This window comes from Protopterus annectens, chromosome 7.part0 (assembly GCF_019279795.1).
Source record: "Protopterus annectens isolate FY-2018-M chromosome 7.part0, PAN1.0, whole genome shotgun sequence".
Taxonomy (NCBI): Eukaryota; Metazoa; Chordata; order Ceratodontiformes; family Protopteridae; genus Protopterus; species Protopterus annectens.
In genome coordinates this window covers 1,098,901,814-1,098,918,865 of record NC_056739.1, presented here as the reverse complement: position 1 = coordinate 1,098,918,865, position 17,052 = coordinate 1,098,901,814, and the positions used below count along the sequence as shown (strand labels likewise).

Sequence of the window (17,052 nt, the reverse complement as noted above, 5' to 3'; positions counted from 1 at the left end):
AGGGCTTCCAGCCACCCCTCCGTTTCAAGATTTCCATGATGTCTCCAAAGGAGACATAGTCAGGTGGTGACCGAGGGGAACCCTTCCCCATCATCGTAGTCCGTATCTTCCGTGAGGGACTCCCCCTGGGGAGTCCACGTGTTTCCTCTTACAAACCTGTTTCCGAGGGGGTTCTTCGGTGGGAGCATCTGAAGAAGACTCAGAAAGGGAAATAGCCTGGGTAGGGGATTTTCCTGGGCCTTATGCTCTCGGAGTCCTGGGGGTCTGGCCTTTGACAGCTGCGGCTCAGAAGGAACTGGGGGGGGGTAACCAAAGTAGGAGGATTGCTAGAAGCAAGCACTCTCTCCATCACCCGGAACCAAAAAAGAAAATCTGAACCGGGGTCACACCCCGTTCCACACGGTCTGCCCCCCTGGGGACAGAGCCTCGAGCAAACTCGGAGCATAGTCACCATCGGATTTGAAGTCGGGACCGACAACACCATCAGAACCGATACTGGAACCGGAGGTTCCACCCCCCCCCCAAGCATGAAATTGAGGATCCAAGGGAGGAGAGTAAGTAGGGGGTCACTGGAGTCATAGACCCAAAGCCTGGAGTGGGATAGGGTTTAGGCGGATTAGAAATTCTCCTGGCGGTCAGCAGCTGGTCAAAAAGGTGCACCACATCCAATTCTGAAAGACTCCTGGTGGATCTCACTGATGCCCCTGAGGGGGAATCAGGCCGGTCCAGAAAAGGGCTGCAGGCTTGTCCAGCAAACGGATCCACAGTCGACGAGTATCGGGTCTATGGTGTATCACAGAACGGCACCAAGGACTCCAATTTAGAAACTGGCAACAACGGTATGGTTGGAGCCGAGAACGGGCTCGGAGCAGAGGTCACAACAGGGGTAGATGACAAAAACGGTTCTGAGGTTGTCTGAACTGGTATTGGAGCGGAAATGGGCAATGGTGCAGAGACAAACAGACAAGCTGATCGGAACCAGGCCAGTTGATGGCGCCGTAGTCGGAGTCAGGGTAGGCACCGACTAGGTGACATCGGTAAGCTTCGCTGGAGCCGAGCTCGGTACCGATGCAGTAGTCAGAACCGAGGAGGCAGTACTGTGCTCAGAGGAAGATTTTTGGGCTTTGTGTTTACGGCTTTTACCTCTGTCACCGGCCGGTGAAGAGGGGTCTGAGCGAGGACGTTTCTTGTCCACAGAAGGAGGGGATGAGACCTGTCGCAGAAATAGCCTCCAAAAAAGGCAAAGCAAGCAGGCCCTTCAAAATCAGTTTATTACGACGTTCATTCAGCATCCGCTGACTGAAGCTAGCACAAATATCACACGGGGGTTTCGCCGACAAATACGGAACCCCCAAACAGTACACACACTCTTCATGGAGGTCACTATTCGGAAGTTTACCACTGCAAGAAGAGCAGAGTTTAAACCCCGTAGTTCCCTTCTTTTCAGACATTTTAGAACACACTCTCACACAAAAGAGAAAGAGTGAGGAAAGTGGAGGAAATAAAGAAGTAAAGAGAGAGACAATACCAACAATGCTAATAAGATACCACAAGGGTAGAAAGTAAGAAAATACCAGCAGTGGTAATAAAAAGATACCTGTGGGTACAGCTGAAACAACAGAGATATCAAAGAACAGACTATAAACAGGAAAAAACTTTTACAACAACTTGTAAATGTATAAGAAAAATCACTTAGCTGGAGAGCTAGGTGAAACGCTGCTATATGGCTCTGCGGCAAACGAGATCTGAGGTAACTAAGTAAAGGGCATTGTGGGTAGCAGCTTAGCTCGAGAGTTTTTGGTGCATGCAAGCTTGGTATAAGGCCGACTCGGTTCCGAGGGCTCGGAACCAAACCCATCAGTGATGAATAGGAAGATGATTAACAACTTCAGATGTATATATTATCTACACAAAATCCATTTAGGGACTATATATGTTTTTATAAGCGATTTGTAGATTATCTTTTTGCTGTATGGAAAGGGAATGTTACCATATTTTAGGATTTTCTTGAGTAAATAAATACGACCACGTCTGAAGTTTAAGTACATCTCCTCTAGTAATATCACATTTCTTAATACATTACACAAGGACAATACAAGAAATTTTCAAAGTTGTACAAAAAGATTGTTAAAAGGAATAATTATTTACATCGTAGTAGTATGGATCCTCCTCCTCCGTTTGTGTTTATAAATATTTTCAAGAATCAGATGTAGAGGGTGATCAGGCTTAATACAGCAGACACTAACATGTCTAAGCAACTTGATTGTATGAGTAAGGATTTTATAGATAGAGGCTACTCTAAAAAGGAACAATGTAGCATGTGATTATGTTAAACAACGAGAAAATAATGATGCTCGACCATTTAGTGACAATTATGAGTCGAATACTAGGGTGAACACTACTATGAACAGTGGTAGATGTATGCTAACATTTAACAAAAATACTGAGATGGTTAGACGAATAATAAATCGGCATTGGCCTACTCTACAGGATGTACCAGAGCTGAGACACATAGCTGGTAAAAAAAAAATGTTGGTTGTAAGCGTAACTCTACACTTTAACAAAAGCTTTGTTATAAGGAGCAACCTAAGCATTTTCTTAACATTACTAGTAGTAAACAAGATACATTTAAATGCAGTAACTGTTTATTGCAAACATATATATGTAGACAAAATTATTAAGCATCCTGTTACAGGTAAAGATTTTATTTTGTATGCTTACGGGAATTGTAATACAAGTAATGTGATGTACCTAGCTAAGTGAGTCATTTGAAGGGTATTATGTGGGTATGACTAATAGGAAATGTAAGGACCGTATAAGCTGGTCATATAAGTGATATAAGACGTAAACTTACCACTACTGCCCTCAGTAAACACATACTGGAAAAAAGGGGAACATTATTGTTTTAAATTTATGACTTTGAAGGTTGTGTATATGTCCTTATGAAGGGGCGATATAAAGTTAATAACTGAGAATGAAGAAATGAAATGGATTTTGAGAATGAACACCCATCTAGCACCAGGACTCAATGATACTTTTACTTTAAAACCTTTTCTTAAATTTTTGAGTGTAATTGATGTCATGTGATTTTAATTTAGTAATTAAATTATGTATTTTTTCATTTGATGTATGCTCACCTGATGAAGCCTAGCTGGTGAAAGTTTTTCAACGCCCTTGTGTGTTTTCCAGTGCCTCAATCTTGTTTTTGTATTCTGCTCTTTTGTGTGAGGACTGGATTCACGACCTGCTCGCTGCTGTCTGTGTTGTTTTTAGAATGTTTTAATTATCAGTTCCACATGGGGTGGGAGGAGAAGACAAAGGACAGCCTGAGCATTCAACTCCACCAGGATATCTTGCAATTTGGTTTGAAGTTGAGATAACAAGCATTCCTCTCAACTGTACAGATTTTCACAGAATGTTCTGATTTTTGCCTCATATTTTTCGTCTGTTCTCATAAAATTGTAGTTTTCTGACAAACTGTTGGCAAAGCACTTAGGACTGATTTAAAAAAATGACAGACATTCGAGAATCAGCCTTCATACCCTTCAGAAAATTCATGCGAGTGCAAAACCTTTTATTCTATCAACTTTTTTAAGTTTGTAAGAGCAGTATTTAAAAACTGTCCATATTTTGCCCCCCCCCCCCCCCCCCCGTTATTTAGAGCAAGAAATCTGGACAAAGCTATAAGAGGTTGAGAAATATGGCAACAGGGAGGAGATGGTGACATTTTTGACAGGAATGCAAATAAGGTCTATTGCCAGTTGGTCCCATATGGAAATGCAAGCTATATTCTGGTCTAAATGACAAGAAGCAGTTTTCTGCTTAATTTGTCTGCCAAGTTGTTGGTGTCTTATGGAAAGTGCACTATCAGAGCTATATACCCCAGTCCCACAGATTCATGGCTTCCCCTGCAGAAGGGAACAGAATGACTATCCCCTTTGTTTGTTGATATACTACCCAACTTAGACTCTCAGCCAGGAGGGCTTTCACCTGCTTCTCCATGTCTTTAAGGTGTTTGCTAATATAATCACAAAAGAAGATAGATTCTGTAAAATGGGAGGTCTAGAAAGGCTGCCTTGGTGTTCCATGCAAAATCAGTCAGCCAGTGCCATAGTATGTATATTGGCACAAGCTGTGTCTGCTCCTGCGGCTCTGGACTAACCCCTCAGGCAATTATAAATAAAGACCATGTTAGTCACTGGATGCATGGAGGTAGTGCACTGGGGCTTTTAGTTTTTTTTTCCCCCCCTGAGGCCATTCGGTAGGCCCCTCCATCAAATGGAACATTCTTTCAGAGACACCTCTTTTGAAACACATTGTGTAGGTTAGATAGTTTAACTTTCTCAAAGACAGGGTGAAGCATAATACATACCTCCCAAATCTGTCCATTGTTCAGGACTACTGTATAAAGTTCCCGGGAGTTGCAGCCCTCGTTAAGGCTGCAGCAGAAGCCTGATCAAACTGCCCAATCCTTAAACAGGCAAAATATCCTGATTGACTTTTTTTGGGAACAAGGGTTTCTGTGCCTGGGTTGCCTCAAGCACATTTGATGGCATTCTTCAATATGCCTACCATCTGTTGCAACCTCCACTGCAATGATGGGAGCTTGGGTGGTTCAAAGGACTAGGGCAATTAGCTTGTGTGGTGGCATTCAAGGTTCTAATGTAGCCGTAACCACTTATTTATATAAAGAGGCTGGCATAATGGTTAAAGTGTTTAGCTTACAGACACAAGGTGCAGGGTTTGATTCTCTCAAGGAGGAACTGGCTAGGCTTAAAATGGCCCACGAGGATAGTTAGCCTAGTACTAATCTATGAACCTATGAATCTATGAGATGGAGTTCCATGGGCCACCCTCCTTTCTCCAGCAAATGGAACAGAAATTCAGGATCTGACCTGACAAAAGCCATAATCCTCCTTGTCATTCAAATCTGTTATGGGAGATTACATATTGATATTTGTGTGCTTAGTTTTCTGATAGGTCTTCCAAGGCTTTTTGGGGTAGGGTTGTAAAGATTTGATGAGGAAATGAGCCTTAGTACTTTTTTAATATGACAAGGACTGCACAGAAGAATTTTGGGAGAATAACATGGTGCAAGTTCTGTGCAATTTCTTCAAGTCCACAAGTTGTGGTAATACTTTTGATGGGTCTGCAAAAGTGTCACTGTTGGTATAACTTGTTCTGTGGATGCTGGCATCAGGTGTACCAGATATACTGATGTCAGCTTTGCCAGCACTAGTTCCAACTTAACCTGTGAGAATCCATGATTCTGACACAGAGATTACCTTATACAGCTTAGCACAGGCTACAGTCAAGTGACGGAAGGGATTCTGCACAGGGCACGGACACCAAGCAGTCTGTCAATGCTGGAACAGATCCCACAGTGAACTGTCTCAGGCACAACATCAATACCAGGTACAGCACTGGGCAGAATGGCACTGTTTACTGATATTGCAGTGACACTAGTATATCAACTTGATAGAACACATGATCAGTAAAGTCAAGGTCATTGCCTGGGATCCTGGCCTCAGCACCAGAAAAGTACATTTTTTACCTACCATAAATGTAGATGTTCGAGTGTATACACTGCTGCAGTCATTACACTTGGGTTATCCTGCCGTCAGGCGGTTCCCCAGTCGGCCTGAGTTCCAAAGTCTTGGTCCGGCGTCGGTTGCTGTCGCCTTCTCCCTGACGTCAGTGCGACGGGGTATACAAGATGCAGCCAACGCCATTTTCTTCAGTTTTTCTTGCCCCAGATGTCAGGTGCCTCCAAATAGGTAGACAATTCCAACTGCTAATGAAACATACATAAGAAAATCAAAAAACAACTTAGAGCTACCAGAAAATACTCCCCATAAGTAGTAAGGGTAGAAGACACAGGTACGTACCAGCCAGTAAGAGGGGAAGGAGGGAGGGTAACCTGGACTGCAGCAGTGTATACACTCGAACATCTACATTTATGGTAGGTACAAAACTGCACTATGTTCATCGTGTTACACTGCTGCAGTCATTACACTTGGGTAGAATCCCAAAGCTGAGGTAGGGTGGCTGGTTCTATAAGGCATTAGGGGTGGCTATAAGGCCCTGCAGTACTGCAGTGGCGAAGCCAGCTCTGGCTTTAGAGTATAGAGGCAGATGGTAATGCTTGGTGAAGGTATGTACAGAACTCCAAACTGCTGCTTCCAAAATATCCTTGGTAGGTACTCCCCTGAAGTAGGCAGTTGAAGTGGCTGTTGCCCTGGTGGAGTGAGATCTAATGCTGCTAGGTACAGGTTTTCCATGGTATGTGTAGCAGAAACGTATGCAATGTCCTACCCATTTGGAAATAGTCTGTTTTGAAATGGCTTTTCCCTGTGTTCATGCAGCATATGCTAACCAATAATTGCTCAGATTTTCTGAAAGCTTTGGTTTTGTCCAAGTAGAAGCGTAACTGTCTGTGAATGTCCAAAGAGTGCAGTAGTCTCTCCCCTTTATTCTGTGGTTTAGGATAAAAAGTTGTCAGGTGAATAGTTTGGTTTAGAGCCACACTGGATACCACCTTTGGCATAAACGTAGGGTTAGTTCTTAAAGACACCCTGTCCTGGTGGAAAATGAGGAAAGGTTCCACTGCCATTAGTGCCTGTAATTCTGAAACTCTTCGTGCTGATGTTATTGCCAGGAGCAGAGCAGTTTTCCAAGAGATATATTTTAATTCTGCTGTGTTAGCTGGCTCAAAAGGAGGTAAAGTTAGTTTTTCCAAAACAAAGTTGAGGTCCCAAGTTGGAGTAGGTGCTCTGGGCGGTCTTATGTTTTAGCCCCTCTGAGGTACTGTTTTAACAGAGGATTAGAGAAAATTGGTGGATCCATGTTGTAATGAGCAGAGATGGCAGAGGTGTGGATCTTGATGGATGAGAAGGAGAGGCCTTTGTCCAGCATCTCAGTTAAGTACTGTAGTATCTGAGGAATGTTTGGGACAAGAGGGTCAAGGCTGTGAGCTTGGTTCCAGGCACAGAATCTCTTCCATTTATCCGAATAGGCTTTCCTGGTACTTGGCCTTCTGGCCTCCAGAATGACATCCATAACAGCTTTGGTGAGAGGCATTGCTTGCTTGACTAAGGAATCTTCCATGCAGCTAGGTTTAAGGTCTTTAGCTGGCTGTGTAGTATTTGATTGTTGTGCTGAGTCAGCAGATATGGGATTTGAGGCAAAATCCAGGGTGGTTCTTGTGCTAAGCTCCTTAAGATTGGGTACCAGTGCTGGCGTGAACAGTCTGGTGCAATCAGGATCATCTTTGGCTCTTCTTGCCTGGCTTTTATGAGTACCTTTGGCAAGAGAGGTAGTGGTGGGAAAGCGTATACTTGCAGGTTCTCCCAGCTGTATGAGAGGGCATCCACTTTCCATGCTTGTGGATGGTAACTCCTTGTGCAGAATTTTTGTAGCTGGCAGTTTATTGGGGATGCAAACAGATCTAGGTCCGGGCTTCACCATTTCTGTGTTATCATTCAGAATATTTGTGGATTTAATTCCCATTCGTGGGGATCCATGATGTTTCTGCTTAAGTCATCTGCCAGTATGTTTTTCTCTCCTGGCAGGAATTGTGCTTGCAGATGAACTTGAAGGTTTATAGCTGTGTTCCACAAGGTCATGGCTTGTCTGCATAGGGGGGTAGGAGTGAGTGCCCCCTTGCTTATGTACCACATAACTGTAGTGTTGTCTGTCTTTAGCAGTAGTTGTCCTGGATGCAGCAGGTCCTTGAAAGCTATAATTGCATTTTGTACAGCTAGCATCTCTTTTTGATTGATGTGAAGATGCCTTTGTTCTGCGGGCCACGTGCCCTGAATACATTTGCCTGCCGCGTGTGCCCCCCAGGCGTAATCTGATGCATCTGTTGTCAGTGTTTGCCTGGCTGTGGGTTGTGTAAAAGGCTGTCCCTTGTTGAGGTAACAAGCTTGAGCCCACCATTAAAACTCCTGTTGAAGGCATGAGATTAGTGCTATAACTGTTTCTAAACTTGACAGTGTTGAGACCATACATTCTTTAGGTACCATTGTAGTTTCCTCATATGCAGCTTGGCATATGGAATTAGTATGCAGGATGCCATGTAACCCAAGGCCTGCAGAATTTTTCTTGCAGGGAGTTAGTGTTGAGACCATACATTCTTTAGGTACCATTGTAGTTTCCTCATATGCAGCTTGGCATATGGAATTAGTATGCAGGATGCCATGTAACCCAAGGCCTGCAGAATTTTTCTTGCAGGGAGTTGGGTCTTTGTTGCCATCAATTGAAAGTATTGAGTCAGTTGTCTTTGCTTGTCTGGCGTGAGATAAGCCATCTGGGCAGTTGTGTTCAAGCTGGCACCCAGGAATATAATCTCTTGTGAGGGCATTAGTTTTGATTTACTTTCGTTTACTGTGTACCCCAGGCAACTTAGCAACTTTTTTACAAACGCCAGATGCTTTAGAAGAATGTCTTTGCTCTCTGCTTGAATCAGGCAGTCGTCCAGGTACGGATAAATTTGAATTCCTTTCTGTCTGCAAAATGCAATTACTGGTGCTAGGCACTTTGTGAAGACCCTGGGCGCAGTAGATAAGCCAAAGGGCAGTGCAGAGAATTGGTAGTGCATTGAACCAGCTATGAATCTGAGGTATCTTCTGCAGTTTTGTCTGATAGGGACATGCAGGTATGTCTCTGAGGTCCAAAGTCGCGAGCCAAGCTTTCTTGCCCAGCATGGGAAGAAGCTGCTGTAATGTCAACATTTTGAATTTCGGAACATCCAGGTAAGTGTTTAGAGATGAAAGATTCAGAATGGGCCTCTAGGCTTTGTCCTTTCTGTGTACCAGAAAAAGTCTTGAGTAGAATCCTTGTCCTTGCTCCTGTGATGGTACCTTTGGAATAGCTCTCATATCCACGAGTGCTGTAATTTGTTTTTGAGCCTCTGCCCATTGATTTAGTGGCAGATTTGGCATTCCTTTCAACCTTGGCAGTGTGTGAAAGTGGAACCTGTAACCTTGAAATACAATGTTGTGAACCCATTTGTCTTTGGTGATCATTTGCCAATTGTGGTAGAATAGTGCCAGTTTTCCTCCCAAGGGGGCTGCCAAGAGGGATTTGTTTGGCAGCTGTAGTGGGAAGTCATTGGAGCTGCTTTTTATATGGTTGGGGCCTGTCTTCCCCTTCTTTATGGCCTGATGCAACCCATTGTCGAGGCCTATAAGGACCTTGTGTTTGACCTCTACCTCTTGGACGTCTGTATCTTCCCCCTTTGAGGTCTGTCTGTAATTGGAAAGGACCAATTCTTAGTTGGCCAGTTTCTGCTAAATCTAGGAGGCTGAACCTGTAAGAAATCCTTCACCGTTTGCATAGATTTTGCCTTATCCTCCATTTTCTTTAATACCTCTTCTGCCTTAACTCCAAATAACACACCCTGCTGCAAAGGTGCATCCAATAATTTTGCTTTAACATGATCTGGTAACGTATGTTCTTTTAACCAAGCATGTCTTCTAATGACAGAGCCTGTAACTGCTGCTCTGCAGGAGGCCTCTAGAGAATCAAAGCCACATTGTAAAGTATGCTTTCCCACTTGTTCAGCTGCATGCAATAAATCCTGCATCTCTTTAAAATTAGGAGGATCTGATTCTGGTAGCATTTTTTGTTTGAACTGAGACAGTAACAATTGCTGATATTTTAGCATGTGAAACTGGCAATTTAAGGCTCTCATTGCTAAAGTTGCAGACGTATATTCTTTCTTTCCCCATCTGTCTAATGCTCTGGAATCTCTGTCAGAGGGAACTGGATTCTTGGCTAATGAGGCCTTAACTCCTTTGGGTACCTGAGAAATAGTTTCAGGGTCAGCTACAGGGCTTTTATACAGAAAATTTATGTGAGTCAGGGACTCTGTAGTATCTGTCAGGTTTAACAGGGGCTGGAGGTAAGGAATCCGGATTTAAGCTGGATTCAGTATACACATCATCCACACTAACACTGGCGGGATAGCAAGGGGTGTGTGTACTGAGGTAATAAAAGGAAGTCTCTGAGCCATTTCTTCCCAGTGGAAATGCTCCCCTCATGGTATGTAGGGTTTCCCCAAAGGAGTAGTCCTCAGGCGGTGAGGCTGATGGAATTGATTCCTCAGCATCAGAATCCTCATAAGGGAGTAAAGAGTATCCTAGGTCTGAGGATGAATCAGAAGAGATGGAGATGGACACCTGGTCGGATGAGTCATAGTCTGCATCCTGTCTAGGCCTTTTATCAGGAGGGGGATGGGACCCCCTGATCAGAGTGATTAGGTCTTCGGCCATTTTGAGCATTTGTTTCTTAGGCATGGAGGCCTGCCCTGGAGAATGCTGTATTTGTTTCTTTGATTTTAAAGGAGGCATAGACTTAGCTGAGGGTTTAATGCTTAACTGAGTAGGTCTGAAGCTGTGGGTTGCTCAGCTACTCCGGATCCCTCTGATTAGTCTCGGAAGGCTGAATAACTTGTGCGTCCGAAGGCCCAGCCATCTCCACGTGGGAGTCAGAGGCGGCCTGTGGTTCTACAGAAGTGGTAGTCAGGGGCTGCGAAGGCACCTCGCTGAAAACCAGAGAACCGGCGACTGGCCAAGAAGAGGCTTCGTCGTCAGTTTTGGGCCTCTGATACCTATCCTTGTCTTTGCACTTTTTGTGTATTCCGGTCGTCGGAAGTTCCGACGGCATGGTATAACTGAATTTTCTACCAAAATAATGTCGGGCAAAATCAAACAGACGTTTAATAGTGCGCTTGTTAAACCTAGTGCAAAACTGACAACCAGTGACGTTGTGGTCTGGGCCTAGGCATGGGATACAATAGGAATGAAAATCCTTATGAGGTATTTGCTTCCCACAAGAAATAGTTATTAACTTTTACTGACATCGGTCTGAGGCAAGAAAAAGTTTCCCCAACGGGGTACTTAGCTTTGTAGAAGACTTTGGTTCTGGATTTGGAATGAAAATCTCAGTAGACGGCTGACCGGCACTTGCGAACTGCTTTTGCTTCGGGCACCGCGCGGCAAGAAAGACTGAAGAAAATGGCGTCGGCTGCATCTTGTATACCCCTGTCGCACTGACATCAGGGAGGAGGCGACAGCAACCGACGCCGGACCAAGACTTTGGAACTCAGGCCGACTGGGGAACCGCCTGACGGCAGGATAACCCAAGTGTAATAACTGCAGCAGTGTAACATGATAAACATCCTCAGTGTCAAGGAGGTGGAGACATTGTGTAGCAAGTGAAGAGGCGAGGACTGCTCAGGGTAAAAACATAGCATCTAGGACTTGTATTTAGCACTGGGAAACTATCACTGGTACCGATATGGTATCAGGCAGATCAACATTGTGTACTGATTTTGTGGCATAACTGGTATCGGCCTGAGAGAGTGTAGTTACTGAGGCATCAGGGTCACAATCAACACCCAGGGTGCTGGTCTTGGCACAAGACTCCATATCAGGGTGTTAGAAAAATACCTTAACAAGTGAAGAGGTAAGGCAGATGGAAAAACGTAACAGAGCTAGGGCTCTGATAAACTTTTGTTGTGCCACTTTACCAAAGGGATTGGAGAACTAGCCACTTGCACCTGTATTTTTATGCCCCAGATAGCTTTAACTATCATTTTGCAAACAAAATCTGGAGAGAGAGAGAGAAGGGCCTGGTTCTTTCTCTGCTTCTTCTCTAATGGGCCTTTAAATACCAGATGACCATTTGAAATTCATACAATAAGCCCAGATGCAGATGGCCATGCCTCTATGCTCCCTAATACTTATAACCAACAGTGTGATCTCTGCACTAGTGAGTAGGGAGTGGCATCCTCTTTGCAGTGACTCACCTCCACAGATTAAATTTTCAATTCAACAAAGTTTTGCTGGTTTAACCACACCAGCTCTAAGATAAGCAGCATGCTCCCCATGTCTAAACATTATTTTGCCAAGCCATTTGCTCCTGTTATGTCTCATGTTTAAGAGATTAAATCTTTCCATACTGGCAGTCTGCTTTATTTTAATTTACCAGGAAAGTTCATTTGGGACAGAGCCCATTTTCAGTAAGACCCAGGGAGAAACGCTCCAGATGCAGGTATTTGGAATGTAGGAGGAAACCAGAGCACCCATATGAAACTCACAAATGCAGGGAGGACATGCAGACTCCACACAGAAGGCACCCCAGCAGAGAATGGAACCAGAGAACCTCTTGCTGTGAGGCGACAATGTTAACCACTGCACCACTTACTGAAGCAGTTTTAACACAGAGGTAAAGAAATCATTCTGTGCGGTGTGCAGACATTTCAAATTTCCTTTTAAATAAAGCAATCTCCTCCAAATGTGTTCTACTTCCAGATACATCCGATAAAATTTCTACCATTCCACACCACAGATTTTTATCCCCATTTTTGGTAGCATTTGCATGCTTGTTACTTCTCATCCTGCTCTTCAATTAACACCTTTTAAATGTCTCAGTACTTTCAACAATAATTAACCTGAGAGAACGTTTGCTGCAGTGACCCTGACTAAGTGCACTAACATAACTGGAGTAGGATGGGAAATGGTCTCATGCAAGGATGAAAAAGAATGCAAAGTCCTGTATACATGCTGATGGAAGACGGGGAGGAAGTGTAGTTCAGTTAAACTATTTCTAACACATCAATACTCAACAGGCAATTAAATGTTCAAAATCAGTAACACAGGGAAGCATGAACATTTCTGGCAGGAGCCCTGTAACAAAACACATCATCTGACTACTGCAGGCAAGTGTAAATCTGGCTCTTTAGAAGCAGAAGCATGGGGAGGAAGCACCTGAAGTCTAAATTTAATATTCATACCTGCTATGGAGGAACAACATTCAGAGCCATTAGCAACCACAAATAGCAATGATGGCAAGGGGCTTGGGGATGCTCTGGACTCATCTTCAACACAGGATTCAACCCCAAGGAGGAGAAGACCAGGGGATAAATCCTCTTCAGCTGGACCTTCCCCTGGATCAAGTAACTATCAGGTTACAAATCAAAGTGATGGACTCCATCTTACACAGAACACACATTAATAGAGGCTGTTAACTGGCCAGATGATTTTTGAGACGGAAGCTAACCTGGAGGTCTAAGCTTGAACTCCAGCTATACTATAGGCCTGCTTCCTTAGTGTAAGGTGTCAGTAGACAGAAAAGCCTTCATACTTCATCTCTGTTAGGTTGCAAAATTCTAGAAAAGTCTTGAAAGTCAAAATAAATGACTTTTGTCCTCCTTGCCTTGCTGCCTACAGCTCAGTCCCCTCTCAACCAACAGCCTTATTCGTTCTACCATGAAGGAGAGTGAAGGTAAGGAAGAAGGGCCATCATTTAGAATGGCATCATGGTGGTTCAAGATTTTATTTTGTTTTGCTTTTTGGCCCTAATACTTTGTGCATCTAGTACCAACGCATGAACAGAACATGCAATGGGCATCACCAGTGTACCACACTTCACTTTCATAAGGAATTGATATCAGCAACAGCCCCTGCTCACCGATAGTAGGCACTCTGCACAGATGCTTCTCCAGCCTCCAATACAGAAATCGCCCAAATATGCCCCTGAATGCAACCCCTCAGACAGGGATGCCTACATTCTCTACCTGTGCTGTCAAGTACCCAAGAGCAATTTTAACTCAGGTTGCCTAAGCCACAGTCAAGACTTTCCTTAATACCACCAAGGCAGAAATAGTCAAACAGCAATGGTAGTAGACTTGTTGATAGTGGGTAAGCAATATTATGATTTGCGCGAGTATGAGAGACAGAGAGAGAGATACGAAGGGGAATACAAGGAAAGAAAACTGAGAAAATGTGCACTTTTGTCTGCAGCTGAACCACTCCGAGGAGAATTAATCCAATCTTAAGACAGCTCATGAAAAATTTGAATTAAACACACAATTTGATTCATACCAAGAAAACATTTTAAGACTAACTACTAATAATTTAAAAGTATTTTACACACAGGTTCTGTTAAGAGAAACTGGCATGTTTCAGTCTATGCTAAAGAAGTAAATTTTCAGCATAAATAACAGCACTTAAAGTTTCTAAAACAAATGCAATTAAGTGGGATTACTAAACTACTGCTATGAAACTAAAATGCAACTACTAAACTACATGTAAACTAACCCTGCAACATGGATCATCTTCTACTTCTAGTTCACTGTTAAAAGCTGGAACTTCACTATCTCCGATTCGGCACATCCCTCGTCTCCTGCTCTGTACATAATTCCTAGTAAGTTCTGGTTCTTCTTGCCTATCCCTTGTAAAAGCCTGTTTGGTGTAATGAGGAATTTTCTGCTCCCATGCAGAAATACAGGAAGACACAGAAATACTGTTACAGGAGCTGGAGCGCATATGCTGAAGTGGTTGGCTGTTGAGCTGAGAATAAAATTTGCAAGGAAATCAGAAATGGGAACAAAATTAGTAAAACACATGGCCAGTACTTTAAATCTCATTAAAACACTGATGCTTTGTGGACAACTTTTACAAATATTTGGGTAAAATTCAGTTTAGAAATTCAAGAATCATACATTCAATACATCTCTCAACTCCTTGCTTTTCTAAATGAAGACACTTTTTTACTTGAAAACCATTGACTAGGACAGATGCACTAAGCCACTGAAAGGGATGGCATGCTTAATTAGGTTTAAATACTTACCAGGGTGTTCACAGCAATTTCTACAAGTGATACAGTTCAATAAAATGAGCAATGTAAAGTATTTAAAATATTACATAGTTACCCAATGCAATTAGTGACCTCAAAGTTTACAGCTACAAAGCAGGTTAAAGAATAATTTATAATGCAAAAAACAGGGGAGAGTTTCTCCATTGGCACTGAAAGAAAAGGTCAACAAAGGATGCTTGTATTTGTAGATTAGGGCATAAAAAAGTGTAAAAAGCAAAGCCACAGAACTTACTGTAATGGATCACATTCTAGTGTAGGACACAAAAAGGCATCAGGACCTCAAATAACACTTCTTACAGCAAACTAAGAACGAGGATCCATATGCCAAATCAAAGGGAAGAAAAATGACAGAACCACCTCAGGTGATTAAAATTCAAACAAGTCTCTTCACATCTTCAGTAAAGAATAAAGACAAATACCAAGGCAGAAAAAGGAAAACCAAGTTCTCAAGCTCAAACTGAAGTCAGTGGAGTAATAAGATCTTAAAATTATGATCTTCCAGGAAGCAGTGCTCTTTCTGAATACATATATTCATTCTTCAGATAATCCATTTGCAACAAAGTCCACCTGTCTGCCTTCTATAAGGACACCAATAATACTAGCCTTGGTAACAATGCTGGGAACAAATCAGTTTCAAGAGGAGAAACTTCATGGTACTTTATATAGCCTGCCTAAACATCCCACTGCTGCAAAAACTTCAGGATGCTTCTAGACCTGCATTTAATGCAGACAATGCAATACTAATTTCACTTATTCCAATTGTCTTCGAGTCAGAAAATATGGGATAGAATTGGGGGGGGGGGTTATCACTCAAGCAATAAATTACTATTAGTTAGGCAATTGTTTTGTTGGTGAGGCCTGGGTGGTATTGTCTGTAGGGTTAGCCATATTTGCAGCTGGGCAGTAGTGCTGAAACAAAGGGAAGTAGGAGGAGCACAAATGGCATGTGGAATAAGTGTTACAGAACTGTAGGTTAACAGTATGGTTATCCACTACAGTAGTGGCTGGCTGTCTTACTAGCCTCTTAAGCTTCACACTTGAAAACTATATGGCAACTAAGCAACTGGATGAAAAATTAACCACTGTTAATTATATTTAATTAAATCTCTTTGTACATATTTATGACAATATACCGCTCCATTATGTAAAAGCAGTAACATAAAATGGGTCACAAAAAAACTGTCATTGTAACAGCCTAACAGCACACAGGAGTATCCTATAACCATCCCACTAGTACCACAAATAAGAAAACACCCCTAAAATCAGATGAACATAACTAGGCACTAAAAATAACCAAATTGCACAGAGAGAGAACAAAGTCATTTACTTACACTTCTGGATATGATCCAAGTACAAGTAGTGAAATGTCTTTCTAAAAACTGTAGCAATATGAAGTCCTGCAAAAACTTAAAACTACTGTTGGAGCTACACACATGAACTGCAACAACGTTCCATGCATTTAATAGCATTACCTACTGCAAGTAAAGCAAATCATAACTTTGGTGATTGCCATTTTCCAATGAAAACCATGTGTTCCTAGACATAAAAAAGTTATGTACCTACCATAACGTTCCACGTTAGTTGTCCTTCGTCTCGCCTTCCTTCTTGCTGGATGGGTTTCGTAGCTGATCTTCGGCTCCGACTCGGCCACTTTCTATAGCTCGAGAGCACTTTATTGGCTCGAGGCTACCCCTTATCACAGAATGCCCAGCGTCAGCTACCCAGATCTCGTTTGAGATAGCTCACACTAGACGTAATTATAGAAAATAATCCATTAATAGACCTGGATATACAGTTAATTGTCATAGTTTGGTTGGGAAGCAACTAACAACAAAACAAATTAACCAGTGAAACCATTGAGAAACTCCTCTCAATCCTCAAGGAAGGGGGACGGAGGGAGGGACGCAAGAAGGAAGGCAAGATGGACAACTAACATGGAATGTTATGGTAGGTACAAAACTTTTTATGTTAAGTTGTCCAATCTCACCTTCGTTCTTGCTGGATGGGACAGTGTCCCTATCACCTCAATCCCGGGTGGCTCATTGGAACAGACTCTTCAGAACCGTGGAACCAAAGGAAGCCCTGCCCCGGGAGACCACATCTACTTTGTAATGAGAAATGAATGTATGAGGATCTGCCCAAGCAGCTGCTGCACAAATTGAATCTATGGGCAATCTAGATTGAAATGCTACCGAAGTAGCTACTGACCTGGTTGAATGACCTTTGGGTTTTTGTTGGAAGATCTTTTTGTCGCAAATGGTAGGTATAGGCTATGGTGTCTGATAACCATTTTGACAATGTTACTTTAGAAACTGGAAGGCCTTGTTTGTTGTTAGCAAATGAAAGGAACTGATCTGATTTTCTCATCTCTTAAGTTCTATGGAG

The 17,052-nt window shown here is 42.8% G+C and overlaps 1 protein-coding gene across 1 annotated transcript in view; it reads right to left on the bottom strand.

Annotated features, from left to right (window-relative positions):
* Positions 1-17,052, bottom strand: part of KIF23 (kinesin family member 23) — a 1,082,389-nt gene that overhangs the window by 236,978 nt on the left and 828,359 nt on the right. The window contains exon 20 of the mRNA XM_044076375.1: positions 14,109-14,360. Within this exon, the coding sequence (XP_043932310.1) occupies positions 14,109-14,360 (252 nt within the window). The remainder of the gene's footprint in view (positions 1-14,108; positions 14,361-17,052) is intronic.